Source organism: Rosa rugosa, chromosome 3 (assembly GCF_958449725.1).
Source record: "Rosa rugosa chromosome 3, drRosRugo1.1, whole genome shotgun sequence".
Classification (NCBI taxonomy): domain Eukaryota; kingdom Viridiplantae; phylum Streptophyta; class Magnoliopsida; order Rosales; family Rosaceae; genus Rosa; species Rosa rugosa.
The window spans coordinates 53,114,838-53,128,865 of NC_084822.1; the positions used below are offsets into that span (position 1 = coordinate 53,114,838).

The following is a 14,028-nucleotide window of genomic DNA, read 5'->3' on the forward strand; positions in this document are numbered from 1 at the left end:
TCCTCACTGCCGCCGTAGCGTCGGTCGACAAACCGAAACCGAGCCGCAAAGTCGGTATACCGATTCATCGGTAACCGATCTATCGGTATCGGCGGTGGTTCAAAAAATTCAGAACTGATGAGTTTCGGTTCGGTAGCGGTGTTAGAGCAAAAAATCTGGTTACCGTTACCGAGCCAGCCCTAAGCATTATCATTGATCTTCTTCACCACTTTGAAAGGACCATATTTTCTGGGCTTCAGCTTGTTGTAGGTACCAACAGGAAACCTCTCCTTCCTCAGGAACACCATCACGTCATCACCCTCTTGGAACACTTTAACTCTTCGATGTTGGTCCGCTGCAGCTTTATACTTGGCATTAGTTTCTTCTAACTTGGCCTTAACTTCTTCTCTAACAGCCTGCACATCTCTAGCCATGCCCTCAGCAGCAACACTAACACCAGGAACCTTAGGAAGCTTCACCAAATCAACCACATGTCGAGGAACAGTAGTGTAAACTAATGAGAATGGTGATTTCCCTGTTGCACTATGCACAGCACTGTTATAAGCAAACTCCACCTGTGGCAAAGCATAATCCCATTGTTTGGTTCGATCTCCAAAAACACTCCTGACCATGTTGCCCAAAGTTCTGTTAGTAACCTATGTCTGCCCATCAATTTGAGGATGAGCTGTGCTGCTACGGTTCAAGGCTGTTCCAAACATCCTCCACAAAGTAATCCAGAAGTGAATAAGGAACTTCGTGTCTCTATCAGAAGTAATGGACTTGGGTACTCCATAAAAGCGAACCACCTCCCTGAAAAACAGTTTGGCTATTTTGGAAGCATCAGCAGTCTTCCTACACGCTATAAAGTGCGCCATCTTGGAGAACCTGTCAACTATCACAAATACAGAATCCACACCCCTTTGGGTGCGGGGTAATCCCAACACAAAGTCCATAGCAAGATCCTGCCAAATATCTACAGGAACAGGTAAAGGTAGATAAAGACCTGTATTTTGGGACTGACCCTTAGAGACTTGGCAGGTGTAGCACTTCCTCACAATAGCTCCTACATCCTTTTTCAGCTGTGGACATAAATACCTCTCCTCAAGGCTAGCAATAGTTTTGTCTCGGCCCAAGTGTCCACTCAAAGCCCCTCCATGCAGATCTCTGATCAGTTTCTCCCTCAATGATGAACTAGGGATGCATAGCCGATTGCCCTTGAATAAATAACCTTCATTCACATAAAAATATGCAATTGCATTATTGCTACTGCACTTGGCCCAAATCTCCTTAAAATCAACATCTTCCTCATACAACTCCTTCAAGAGATCAAACCCCACAATCTCCTGAGCTAAGGTGACCAGCAAGGAAGCCCTCCTACTCAAAGCATCTGCCACCCTATTAAGAGTACTAGATTTATGTTGAATCACAAAAGGAAATTTCTGCAAAAAACTCACCCACCTTGCATGCATCTTATTCACAGTTTTCTGACTGTTAAGGTACTTCAAGGCCTGATGATCAGTGAACAATACAAACTCTCTCTAAATCAGGTAGTGCTCTCATTGCTTCAATGCCCGGAACACTGCGTAAAATTCCTGATCATAAGTACTCCACTTCTGACGAGCTTCACTCAACTTTTCACTAAAGAATGCTACTGGTTTCTTCTCTTGTGACAACATAGCACCTACTCCCACGCCACTAGCATCACATTCCACCTCAAACACCTTGTCAAAATTGGGAAGAGCAAGAACTGGTGCAGTACAAAGTTTCTCCTTGATCAAAGCAAAGCTCTTATCTTGTTCTTCTCCCCAGTGGAATTTGCCTTTCTTCAAACACTCAGTAATAGGAGCAGTAATGGTACTGAAATTTCTCACAAATCTCCTGTAGAACATAGCTAAACCATGAAAGCTCCTCACCTCAGAAACTGTTTTTGGAGCAGGCCATTCTCTTATAGCTCGTACCTTCTCTTCATCAACCTGAATGCCTTCTTCTCCAACCACAAAACCTAGAAATAACAGCTTGTTGGTACAGAAAGTACACTTCTTCAGGTTAATGTACAGTTTATTTTCCTGTAAAGCTCCCAAAACCTGCCTTAAATGTACCAGATGTTCTTCTTTGGTCCTGGTATAGATCAATATATCATCAAAATACACCATGACAAAAGAGCCAATAAAAGGGCGAAGAACCTGGTTCATAAGCCTCATAAAGGTGCTGGGTGCGTTAGACAACCCGAATGGCATGACCATCCACTCGTATAAGCCATCCTTGCTCTTAAAAGCTGTTTTCCACTCATCTCCTGGCTTGATTCGAATCTGGTGGTAACCACTTCGAAGATCTATCTTGGTAAACACCTTGGAACCCTCCAGCTCATCAAGCATGTCCTCCAAACGAGGAATAGGAAACCTGTACTTCACAATTATCTTATTTATGGCCCTGATATCAACACACATCCGCCATTGATTGCCCTTCTTAGGAACAAGGAGGACTGGAACTGCACAAGGACTCATACTTTCACGAATGAACCCCTTTTTCAGCAAGTCTTCAATCTGCTCCCTCAAAATCTCATTCTCCTTGGGACTCATGCGGTAATGGGGCAGATTTGGCAAACTAGCTCCAGGCACCTAATCAATCTGATGCTAAATGTCCCTCATAGGCGGTAGCTCGTTGGGCAACTCATTTGAAATCAGCTCTTCGAACTCTCCCAACTTATTCTGCACTTCCTTAGGGATCACCATATCTTCCTTTTCTGCAGCCAACAACCCTTTAATCACCACTGGACATAAAACTTCAGATTCTTTAAAAGCTTCCTCCATCTCAAATTCACTGCTAGACAAGGTCAGAAAACTCTCCCCTTTCTTCGCACTAGATTTCTCAAATTGGCACACAAGAGCCATAGCAATTTTATGACTATTCCACATAAACATCATCACATTATCTCTTCCCTTGTAAGTCACATCCACATCATATTGCCAAGGTCGCCCAAATAAAATATGACAAGCATCCATATCAATAATATCACACAGAACGTCATCTTTATAATGCTTACCAATGGATACCGGTACTTTGCAGGACTCAGCAACTCGAACCTATGGACCTTTCTTGACCCACCCAAGGGAATAAGGTGCCTCATGAGGCTGTGTAGGTAACTGCAAATATTCCACCAGCTTCTTGGCCACAAAATTTTCACATCTCCCATTATCCACAATCAAATTGCACACTTTGCTATTAATAGAACAAAGTGACCTGAAAATATTGCGCCGCTGCCCATCTTCTTTAGGAGATAATAAAACCCTCTGCAACACAATATTAACCTTTTCAGGAGACTCCCCCACTGCAAACTCAGCCCCGTCATAATCGTCATCTCTTCCAACTTCTTCTTCATCTTCATCATACTCACCTATAAGGGCAGCTTGCCTCCTCTCAGGACACACATTAGACATATGCCCTGGTTTGTTGCATCTATAGCAAACTTCTGTTGTAGGTCTAGCATAAGGATTATTAGGCTTCTGATTTGGGGCTCTATTTTGAACACCACTAGAACTGCCAGTCCCTTTAAAAGGAGGATTGGAAGCCCTAGAAACACTTCTTGTATTCTGTTATAAGGCTTTACCCTTGTCAGTTGAGGCATTTACCAAATCTGTGCTCCTTTGATAGTTATACCTTTGGAAAGATGAAGCTTGTGAAGGCTTCTCTAACAATTCTGCTTTCAATGCTAGGCTTAAAGCTTATGCCACAGTCCACACAATTTGTAACCCAATTTTCTCCTGAATGAAAGGTTTCAACCCACTGATATAGCGAGCCACCTTCTGACCTTCAGTTTCTTCTAGTTCATTACGCTCTGAATAGCGTAAGAACTCAGCGGTGTACTCAACCACTGTCCTAGTTCCCTGGACACATTCAATATACAACCTGTACAGAATCTGCTCATAATCATCTGGCAAGAATCTCTCCATCATCAGCTGTTTCATTCTTCGCCATGTTTTAACGCCCTGCTATTCCTCTGCTTCTTTCAAGTATTCTGCAACTTATCCCACCAAACTGCAGCAGTACTCTTCAAACGCCAGGCAACATGCTTAACTTACTTGTGTTCAGGCACCTTCATAATCTAAAAGAATCTGTCCACCTGAAGTTGCCAATCCAGATAATCTTCCACACCCAAGTTGCCCGAAAAGAAAGGAATTTTGGCCTTGACTTTGTAATCCTAGTCAGCTTGTACTGGTTATTCAGGTTGTACAATTTCTTCTTCAGAATCAGATTCTGAACTATTAACAACAACTTCACCACATGGAGCCCTAGCTCGCTGGCCTCCTTCCCCGCCTCTATTCTGATTGTTGTTGTTGTTGTTGTTGTTGTTTCTTTCTCCCAACAGTCCACAAATTTCTCCTATCTGATTGTTCATGGTGTTGATGGCAGCGGTAAACGCTGCTGTAAGAGAAGCGGTAAGGGCATCAAGATCTGCTTTCGTAACTTCACCCATTGATTCCAAGGTAAATAGGAGAGACAGGGAAGACTTGCTCTTATACCACCTGACGCAGTCGGAACAGTAACCTAGGTTTACAAGCAATAAACCTAAACAAAGGGTTCTGGAGTCCACCAGAGATAAAAGAGAAAATTCTCTATTTGATTGATAAAAGATAATAGGTAGGTTCTGCAGCAGCTTAAGGCTGCTTATATATGAGAAAAGAAACCCTAGGGCGACTAACAATGAAACCCTAAACCCCACGGGTAAAAATAAAACAAATCCAAAACAAACTAGGAAACCAAAAATTCTGAAAAACAGTAAATTGTAGTTTTGAGGCCCTAAACGACCCCGAAAGCCCGAAAAAGCCCACACGTCGGGGCATAGCGACGAGTTTAGTTCCTGGCGCGATTCTCTTTCCGGAAAGCTATGGCACGCTTGAAATCGGACACCAAATGCAAAAGTTGCAATAGTAACTTGGGTTTTTCTCCTTTTGCAAGATCTAACTGTTTTTCAATTCCTCTCGCCAACCGTTCTACATCACTATACCATAGTCATGTCAAGCTTATCAGAAAAATGTGAGGCTGCTTATGCTGAAGCTGGAAAAGTTGCTGAAGAGGTACATACTCAAAACTGCTTTACTGTGTATCTTGTTCTGGTTTAATTTTCCTCTCACCTTGTGCATGGTCCTCCAGGTGATTTCATAGATTCGTACTGTGTACTCATTTGTGGGAGAGGACAAAGCAATTGAAACATACTCTCAGTCACTTAACAAGGCACTCAAACTTGGTGAGAAAGGTGGGCTTGCTAAGGGACTAGGTGTAGGCCTTACATATGGATTGTTGTTTTGTGCTTGGGCATTGCTTCTCTGGTATGCCGGCATACTTGTAAGACATCATGACACAAATGGAGGCAAAGCATTTACAACAATCATCAATGTCATCGTCAGTGGATTGTAAGTTTTCTACTCAAAACATGTAATAATGGGGTTCTTGAATTTGAAAATTTACTGAAAATAAACCTTTAATTTTGTAGTGCTCTTGGCCAAGCTACCCCAAACCTGGCTGCCATTTCTAAAGGCCGAGCTGCTGCTGCGAATATCATGAAGATGATTGAATCAGATTCTAACTCCTCTAAAGTATCAGACAAAGGAGTAGTGTTGCCAAAAGTATCAAGGCAGATTGTGTTTTCTGATGTTTGTTTTGCCTATCCATCACGACCCAGCATGGTGTTCGAAAACCTGAGCTTTTTGATTAGTGCTGGCAAGACTTTTGCAGTTGTCGGTCCCAGTGGTTCAGGAAAGAGCACAATTATATCCATGGTTCAACGGTTCTACAACCCCTCTTCAGGTATATAACTATATATCATATTTACAACATTGACTTTTAATGTGTATATGCAAATAGTGTAGTTTATGATGCAGCAATGTTTCATAGGTAAAATACTGTTGGATGGACATGATGTTTCCACTCTCCAATTGAGATGGTTGCGAGAACAGATGGGATTGGTAAGTCAAGAACCAGCATTGTTTGCTACTAGTATAGCTGACAACATCCTGTTGGGTAAAGAAGACACCAACATGGATGAGATCATAGAAGCTGCTAAAGCTGCCAATGCACATTCTTTTATTCAAGGTTTACCTGATGGCTACAACACTCAGGCTGGAGAGGGAGGAACTCAGCTTTCTGGAGGGCAGAAACAGAGAATAGCAATTGCGAGAGCAGTTCTGAGAAACCCAAAAATATTACTCTTGGATGAGGCCACTAGTGCTCTTGATGCAGAATCAGAACAAATTGTTCAGCAAGCACTGGATAAAATCATGTCACATAGAGCTACAATCATTGTTGCTCACAGGCTTTCCACTATCCGCGATGTGGATACAATTATTGTGCTGAAAAATGGTCAGGTTGTTCAGAGTGGCAGCCACTCAGAACTGGTGTGTAAGAAAGGTGAGTATGCTAGTCTGGTGAGCTTGCAGGTATTGGAACATGACAAACGTTCTAGCTCACTATCTCAGTCTGTAAGTGCAACAAATGCAAGCTTTCGAGAAAGCAATGATAGAAATCAGCAGGTTGTTAAGTCAATTACAACAAGAGAGCAGGAGCCAAGTGATCAAAAGCTGTCCAAAAGAAGTTCTTCTCCTAGTTCATCAATATGGGAATTAGTAAAACTAAATGCACAGGAGTGGCCTTACGCGATACTCGGGTCAGTTGGTGCAATTCTGGCAGGAATGGAAGCTCCTCTCTTTGCCCTTGGAATAACTCACATCCTGGCTGCATTTTATGCTCCAAATGGTTCCGAAATCAAACATGAGGTTAACAAGGTAATTCTCATGTTTGTTGTACTAGCAGGTATTACTGTTCCAATGTATCTGTTGCAACACTACTTCTACACATTGATGGGGGAGCGGCTCACAAGTCGTGTGCGCCTATTAATGTTCTCAGGTTCTTTTCTGCTTGCCATTTCCTTACTTAACAGTTTAATTCCACATAGTAGAGCAAATCTAAGAGATCTATCTCATTTCAACTGCAGCTATCCTTTCAAACGATGTTGGGTGGTTTGATTTGAATGAGAATAACACTGGTTCACTGACATCAATCCTAGTTACCAATGCAACATTAGTCCGAAGCGCTCTAGCTGACCGCCTATCAACAATTGTGCAGAATGTATCACTCGCAGTAACTGCATTTGTTATTGCCTTCACATTAAGTTGGCGTATCGCAGCTGTTGTGGTTGCTACCCTCCCCCCACTTATTGGAGCTTCCATTGTTGAGGTCAGTGTCATATATCATTCCAAACATTCATCATTTACCTAATGATATTTATGTTAATGTCCTTAGTTCCATATGTGCAGCAATTGCTTCTTAAGGGATTTGGTGGAGACTACAACAGTGCTTATGCTAAAGCAACTTCCCTAGCTCGTGAAGCAATTGCCAACATACGCACTGTTGCTGCATTTGGGGCTGAGGATCGGATATCACTTCAGTTTGCTTCAGAGCTAAACCAGCCAAATAAGAAAGCAGTTCTTTGAGGTCACATTTCCGGTTTTTGCTATGGCCTATCACAGTTCTTTGCCTTCTGTTCCTATGCACTCGGCCTTTGGTATGCATCCGTTCTAATCAAGCACAAAAACTCTAATTTTGGAGACATCATGAAGTCCTTTATGGTGTTAATTGTCACTGCAATGTGCATAGCAGAAACTCTTGCTCTTGCTCCAAACATTGTAAAGGGGTCACAAGCACTTGGATTGATTTTTAGTATACTCAACAGAGAAACAGCCATACATTCTAATGATCCCACATCAAATGTGGTTGCTGATATCAGAGGAGACATAGAATTCAGAAATGTGCGGTTTTGGTACCCTGCACGGTCTGATATCACCATTTTCGACAACTTGAATTTGAAGGTGTCAGCAGGGAAGAGTCTTGCAGTTGTCGGTCCAAGTGGTTCAGGGAAGAGTACTCTGATTGCACTAGTAATGAGATTTTATGACCCTATTTTAGGAGCAGTTATGATTGATGGACATGATATCAAAGGCTTAAACTTGAAATCTTTGAGGAAGAAAATAGGACTAGTCCAGCAAGAGCCAGCATTGTTCTCAACAACAGTTTATGACAACATCAAATATGGGAATGAGGAAGCATCCGAAGTTGAGGTAATGAGGGCAGCAGAAGCAGCAAATGCCCATGAATTCATAAGCAGAATGCCTGAAGGGTTCAAAACTCAAGTTGGAGAGAAAGGGTGCAGTTATCTGGTGGGCAGAAACAGCGGGTGGCTATTGCTAGAGCTATACTGAAAGACCCATCGATACTTCTTTTAGATGAAGCAACAAGTGCGTTGGACACAGAGGCCGAGAAGCTGGTTCAGGAGGCTCTAGATAAGCTAATGGAAGGCCGAACAATTTTGGTAGCACACAGGTTGTCAACTATACGTGATGCAAACAATTTTGCCCTGCTACAAAATGGTAGGGTGGTGGAAATGGGTAGCCATGAGCAGCTGATTGGAACCCCCGGAAGTCTGTATAAACAATTAGTTGGTCTACAGCAAGAGGAGTGAACAAGTGTTTGATTAACTCAAAAGGATTATAAATGATCACTCTTTTCCATCACAAAACTTTGCAAATTCGTTATATAGTCAATCTTAATTTGCAATCCTAATATAACCATTGTATATATTGGACTTTGTTGTGGACAATAAATCTTTCACAATTTCTGTATAATAAGACCACCATGTCTGTCAATACTAGATTTCCTTCCTATAATATTCAAATCAAACAAGTAGAAGCTCATGTGGATACAGTAAGAACCATGTTTAGCTTGATACTCAAATCCCAAATGAATCATACAATGCAGAATTCAAATTAACACCAAGTTGATGACCAATGATGAATGTATCGGCCACACTTGCAAACTAACAAACACCAAAACCTAGGAGTGCCAATTACAAATACAACAATATTCACTCCAGGAAGCACTTCTTTCACAATAGGATCTTCATCACATCCGGTTAATACATAAGTTGCAAACTTGCACGTGTGTTGAGTATGCTAATCAGCTAATGCTTCCTTGAAACCAGTCTGAAGCAAACAATCTAATGCTTTCACCTGAAACCCTAGAATGTCAGTTGCTACTATACATGATTGCTTCCTTGAGGAACTAAGTACAAAGGAGTTACTGAACATGGAGAGAGGTCATCTGGCCAATAAATGTCTCTTGAAATCACAATATGGAGCAAGCCTTATGTACCCTTCTCTTTTTCTTCTTTTGCTTTGGTGGCTGGAGCACCACCTTAATGGCTGCGTCAAAAACAGCCTTCACATTCTGCCATCACAATAATACATAAATTCCATCAATAACAAGAGGTGAAAACAAGTGATGCGTTTGTCAAGAAGAGAAGAACATTATATGCATACCTGCTGTGTTTTTGAGCTACATTCAATATATGAAGGAGCTCCAATCAGTTTCTTCATTTCCTCTCCCTTTAAGCAAAAAAGAAAAATTGAAAATCAAGGTCATAGACCAACAGAACAGATATTAGCTTTTGAAAATCAAGGTATATTTACCTGAGCACTGGAGATGGGAACAGCACCAGCATGGTCCATAAAGAATTGTTCATCATCACGAAGATCTGCACATGAAATGTTAAGTTGAGTGCCTAGTTCATCAAATGGGTTAGAAAATTCAGTAGTGACTAATGATTGATGACAACAAGTGCTCCAGAAAAGGATAAGTACAGAAGACATTATCACCATAAGCCTTCCATGAAGAAAGATGAGACCTCTACATAAAATTCACTGAATGCAAGCCGTACGTGGCCAATTATTGATCAAAGCTAATAGTACGGTGGTATACAATTATAGAAGCTAAGCTTTATCCTCAACCTAAGACCCTGAAGCACCAGAGAGCATACACCAGCACAACCATAACAGAACTATATAGCAACTAATCCAGACAAGATGATAAAAGATCTTACCGAGCTTTGTTCCAGCAAGGATAATTGGAACACCAGGTGCATAATGCCGCAGCTCAGGAATCCACTGAAACCGAAAACACAAAACAAAATTACTCATCAAAACACCAATGAAGACATTGTATAATAGAACTATTGCAAACAATTCTTCCTAACTAATGAAGAGTTGCAACCTTTTTCGCTACATTTTCATAGCTGGCTTTGCTAATCAGAGAGAAAGCAAGTATGAACACATCGGCACCTCGATAGCTCAGGGGTCGTAATCTATTGTAATCCTCCTGCCCTGTTTACAAACAGATTAGCAAAAACTAGTCACAAGAAATTGAATTCAGATATTCGAAAATGAGAGTGGTGAAATCACCTGCAGTGTCCCACAGTGCAAGGTTGACTGTGCTTCCATCCACCACAACATTAGCGCTGAAATTGTCGAACACAGTGGGCACATAGTCCTGTAAACGAAAGCCATATGATTATGCCGAGAGGAAAAGAGTGTGAAATTACGAAAAATGGGACTGACTTACCGTAGGGAAGGTGTTGCTGGTGTAGGAAATCAGCATACAGGTTTTTCCGACGGCGCCGTCGCCGACCGTCACGCACTTTATGAACCTGGAGGCGCTCATTTTTTTTTTTCTACTTAAGTAGCAGATCTTAGCCCAGCTCAAATGGTTCTCTTCCTGCTTAGTGCTTCTACTTCATAAATCACCAAGACAGCATCTTTGGTGAAGAAGCAGAAACCCTAATTGCAGAGAAAGACCCTAACTGGTAGAGTGGGAGAAGAAGTTGAAGGAGAGAAAAATGGAGAAGAGGAGCTCAGAGAGAGTCAAGAGTCAAATTGTGGTTGAAAAGTGGTGTGACCTAACCCAATTAGACAACCAAAAAACCATTTGCTTGGTTTTTCCTTTCTTTCCTTGTCATGCCTTTATTGGATATTGGAGCCAAGTTATCTTCTTGACTTGTCCAATTTGTCCTAGTCTGATCCTGAATCGTATGAATAATAAACACTAGCAACAGAGCCCGCGCTTGCTTTGCTGCGGGATGTGAATGATAACCATAATGTCTTTTTTTGTTTAAAAGATGATCTTATCATAGTGGTGTTCAAAAAATAGACTATCTAAGTTTGAAGTTTACTTACCCCTTGACCCTTGCTTCAACGTTTTGTTGTATACATAATAGCATTTATCTTCGACAGCTGCAAACTTCTTTTTCCATCATAAAAGAAAGTTGTTTATCAATGAAATTAACTTGTCAACAATTTGATGAGTTGATGAACATTAGCATGGAACAAATGGCAACAAATTGAAACAAAGGAAATAAATAGATACATGTCAATAAACAATTGCCAGCTAGGATAAGCTGGATACATATATGCGCTAGCCGTTGAAACCTAACACACTGATGAAAAAAACCAACAGTTATGCAGAAGATTGGATAACTGCACAAACTGTAAAGTGGAATCCCTGCTCTTAATCAAGTTTTCTGGACATTTGCCATCATTACTGCACAAACTTCTTTGGTTGTTTGATGGTTTAAATCTGGTTTGATTGAAAGTCTTTTGATGTAGCGTGTCAACAATCTCCTTTGTTGAAGCTTGATGTATCACCATGTTTTGCTTGACTAATACCATGGTTTTGCACTATTTTAGGCGTATATTCCAGACAGAAATCAGTACGACCAGTAGACTTTCTTCTACTCCAGTGGATGGATCAACAACCTGTTATTGACAATGTTGATATCAGTAATTTGAAAACACAGGACAATTGTGACTAATAGATTCAAAACAGAAGGAAAAAAGAAGGAGCTAAGACTACCACACTATGTCTGCAAGAGGTGTTATATTTTGCGAACTCTTCTGAACTCTTTTGACTGTACCTTCTCAACATCAACCTCTTCACCATCACTTTCCTTTTTGCTAAATCCCTCCAAAACCTCTCTTTCCCCCTATTTTTAACCAACGAAATCCTGAGTCAAAAACTTGAAGACAAAACATATTCAGACCTTCAATGAAGCTCTAAGTTCTCAATTATTTGGCATAAAAATGTAATCTTTGCCTTTCTGTAAAACCCAAATTTCAAACTTTTTCTTACCAAAAACACGCAGTTCAGATCCTGAAGTATTCTGACAAATGAATCTACTTACACACAGCAATCAAACCCAAAACATACCAATTGAATGAAAACTTGGGGAGTTTTGCTCACCTGGGTTTTGGTCAAACCCCGGAAATCTACAGCCTCATGGGGATTTCCACTTTCCCAACTCCTTCCCACTTGAGGAGGCAAAGAATACTACAAACAAAAACAAAATTGAAGCTTTAAACAATTAATCTAAAGTGAAAAATGAATCACTTAAAAACAGAGGAAAAAGGCAAAAATTTACCTCGGGTTTTGCGTCTAGTACCAAGAAGAAGAGACGTCACTTCTTGCTCATGGCATTATCAACCTTAGAAGAATACCTGTGAGCATCATGGACGAATTTAATCAGGAAACCAAGGGATCTACATAACCTGAAAATCAAGACAGAAATTGAACACAACAGCACACACAATAACCCACAAAACCAAAGCTGTTCATAATTTACCTCTCCATTCATTTCATATGCAAGTAAAACCTCATCTGAATTTGTTGCTTGAATTAATGAAATTGATGACTTATAAGGTCCCCCTTGAAATCATCAGATTCTGAATTCAAAAAGTACACCCTTTCTTCCAGTGTTCAAAGTAACAGCTATCTAACCTAAAAAATGCATATCAATCTCTGTTAATTGCAAAGAAAAACTCAGAAACTGGATGAGGTATGTGTGGCAAAATAGTAAACACATAATGTAAGACTTTGGTTTTTGTACATGAAGGCATTTACCTCACTACCATTGTTAATGAAATACCCACCTTGGTCATAAAGACACTTGTCCATCAAGTATTTCTGCGACGATAACTCGAATGGAGCATAACTGGGACCTGATACGAATACTGAGAAGAAAATTTTATATTACAAATCAGTAAAGCCCTAACTTTTAACAAAACCCAGCCAGGGGCACGATGACTATCAAGCACCACATACCCAGTTGTAAAATGCAAACAAAAACACATCTTCGTACCTCAATCAATTCGTTTCAATACTGCGTTCTTCTTCCTTCAACTCCTGATTCTAAATGCCATCATGTTACACTGGTAACAGAATATGAAAAATGTGTAAATCAGCAGTAGATGACTATACCATATTAAAGAGAATGGTACATTCCTATTCCTTTTTGCATTGATAAGTAAACATAATATAAAAGTTCAAAGAAAGCCAGAGGGCAATTCCATAAAATTTATCACCACACAGATTCACACAATGTAGACAAAATAGAGTCATATTGTTACTGAAAATTACAAACCTGTTTTTGGAGAAGTTGGGGAAACCTAAGCTCAATCTTAGTTGGAGAGCTCAATTCTGAAATGTTTATAGGTAATTCACGTGGTGGAGAAGGAGGGGATTGCAGAGCTGCAGGAGGGGACCGTGGCTTTGCAGGAGGTTGTTGTAAAACGCAAACGAAAACACAGTTTTGTACCTCTATCAATTTGTTTTAATACGTACTGTGTTCTTCCTCCTTCAATTCCCAGAAGCTCCAAAATTATCTGCCCTTTGTGTACAGATCGAGTAGACAATTGAATTATCTACCTTTTCCATTTAGCTTGTCAAATTTTGTAATTATAAAGACAATAGACTTGTAATTTAGCTATCTGGAAAACCCAATCGACCAAGATGATCCTAGATATACAGTTGACAATATAAATCTCTTCATGACAAAACATAAAGCAGAGAGAAAATGCAATTGTATATAATCATGATTAAATCCATATATGTATACACACATCAATTCAAAATTGAATTTCAGAAACCACCACCAAACTACTTCAGAAACCATCATATTTTTATAGACCAGTTGGGAAATTAAAGATTCAATTTTGAAGAACCCAACAATCAATTATCAGGAAATTGAGATAGCTTACCTGAGTATTGGAAGTATTCACCAACAATCAATTACTTGATTTCTTCACGGGTTCTTCCTCCCTTCCAAAGAAGAGACCAACCATTCGGAGATTGGAGAGGTCGAACTCAAGACCGGAATTGTTGATTCTGCACCGA

At 40.4% G+C, this 14,028-nt stretch overlaps 2 protein-coding genes across 2 annotated transcripts; one reads left to right on the top strand and one right to left on the bottom strand.

The window, feature by feature from the left end:
* Nucleotides 1-4,976: 4,976 nt before the first annotated feature.
* On the top strand, nucleotides 4,977-8,629 carry LOC133736068 (ABC transporter B family member 13-like). Its single transcript, XM_062163506.1, is given in 7 exon segments — nucleotides 4,977-5,054; nucleotides 5,131-5,390; nucleotides 5,471-5,784; nucleotides 5,872-6,879; nucleotides 6,968-7,209; nucleotides 7,290-8,175; nucleotides 8,178-8,629. Coding segments are annotated over 7 exon segments (3,087 nt in total). The 5' UTR covers nucleotides 4,977-4,991; the 3' UTR covers nucleotides 8,492-8,629.
* A 100-nt stretch (nucleotides 8,630-8,729) lies between these two features.
* LOC133736069 (rac-like GTP-binding protein 5) lies at nucleotides 8,730-10,798 on the bottom strand. Its single transcript, XM_062163507.1, has 7 exons — nucleotides 10,426-10,798; nucleotides 10,266-10,353; nucleotides 10,078-10,187; nucleotides 9,908-9,971; nucleotides 9,498-9,562; nucleotides 9,348-9,413; nucleotides 8,730-9,255 (listed from the first exon to the last, which is right to left on the bottom strand). Exons 1-7 carry the CDS (start codon nucleotides 10,522-10,524, stop codon nucleotides 9,154-9,156), a joined length of 594 nt encoding a protein of 197 aa, XP_062019491.1. The 5' UTR covers nucleotides 10,525-10,798; the 3' UTR covers nucleotides 8,730-9,153.
* Nucleotides 10,799-14,028: the final 3,230 nt, after the last annotated feature.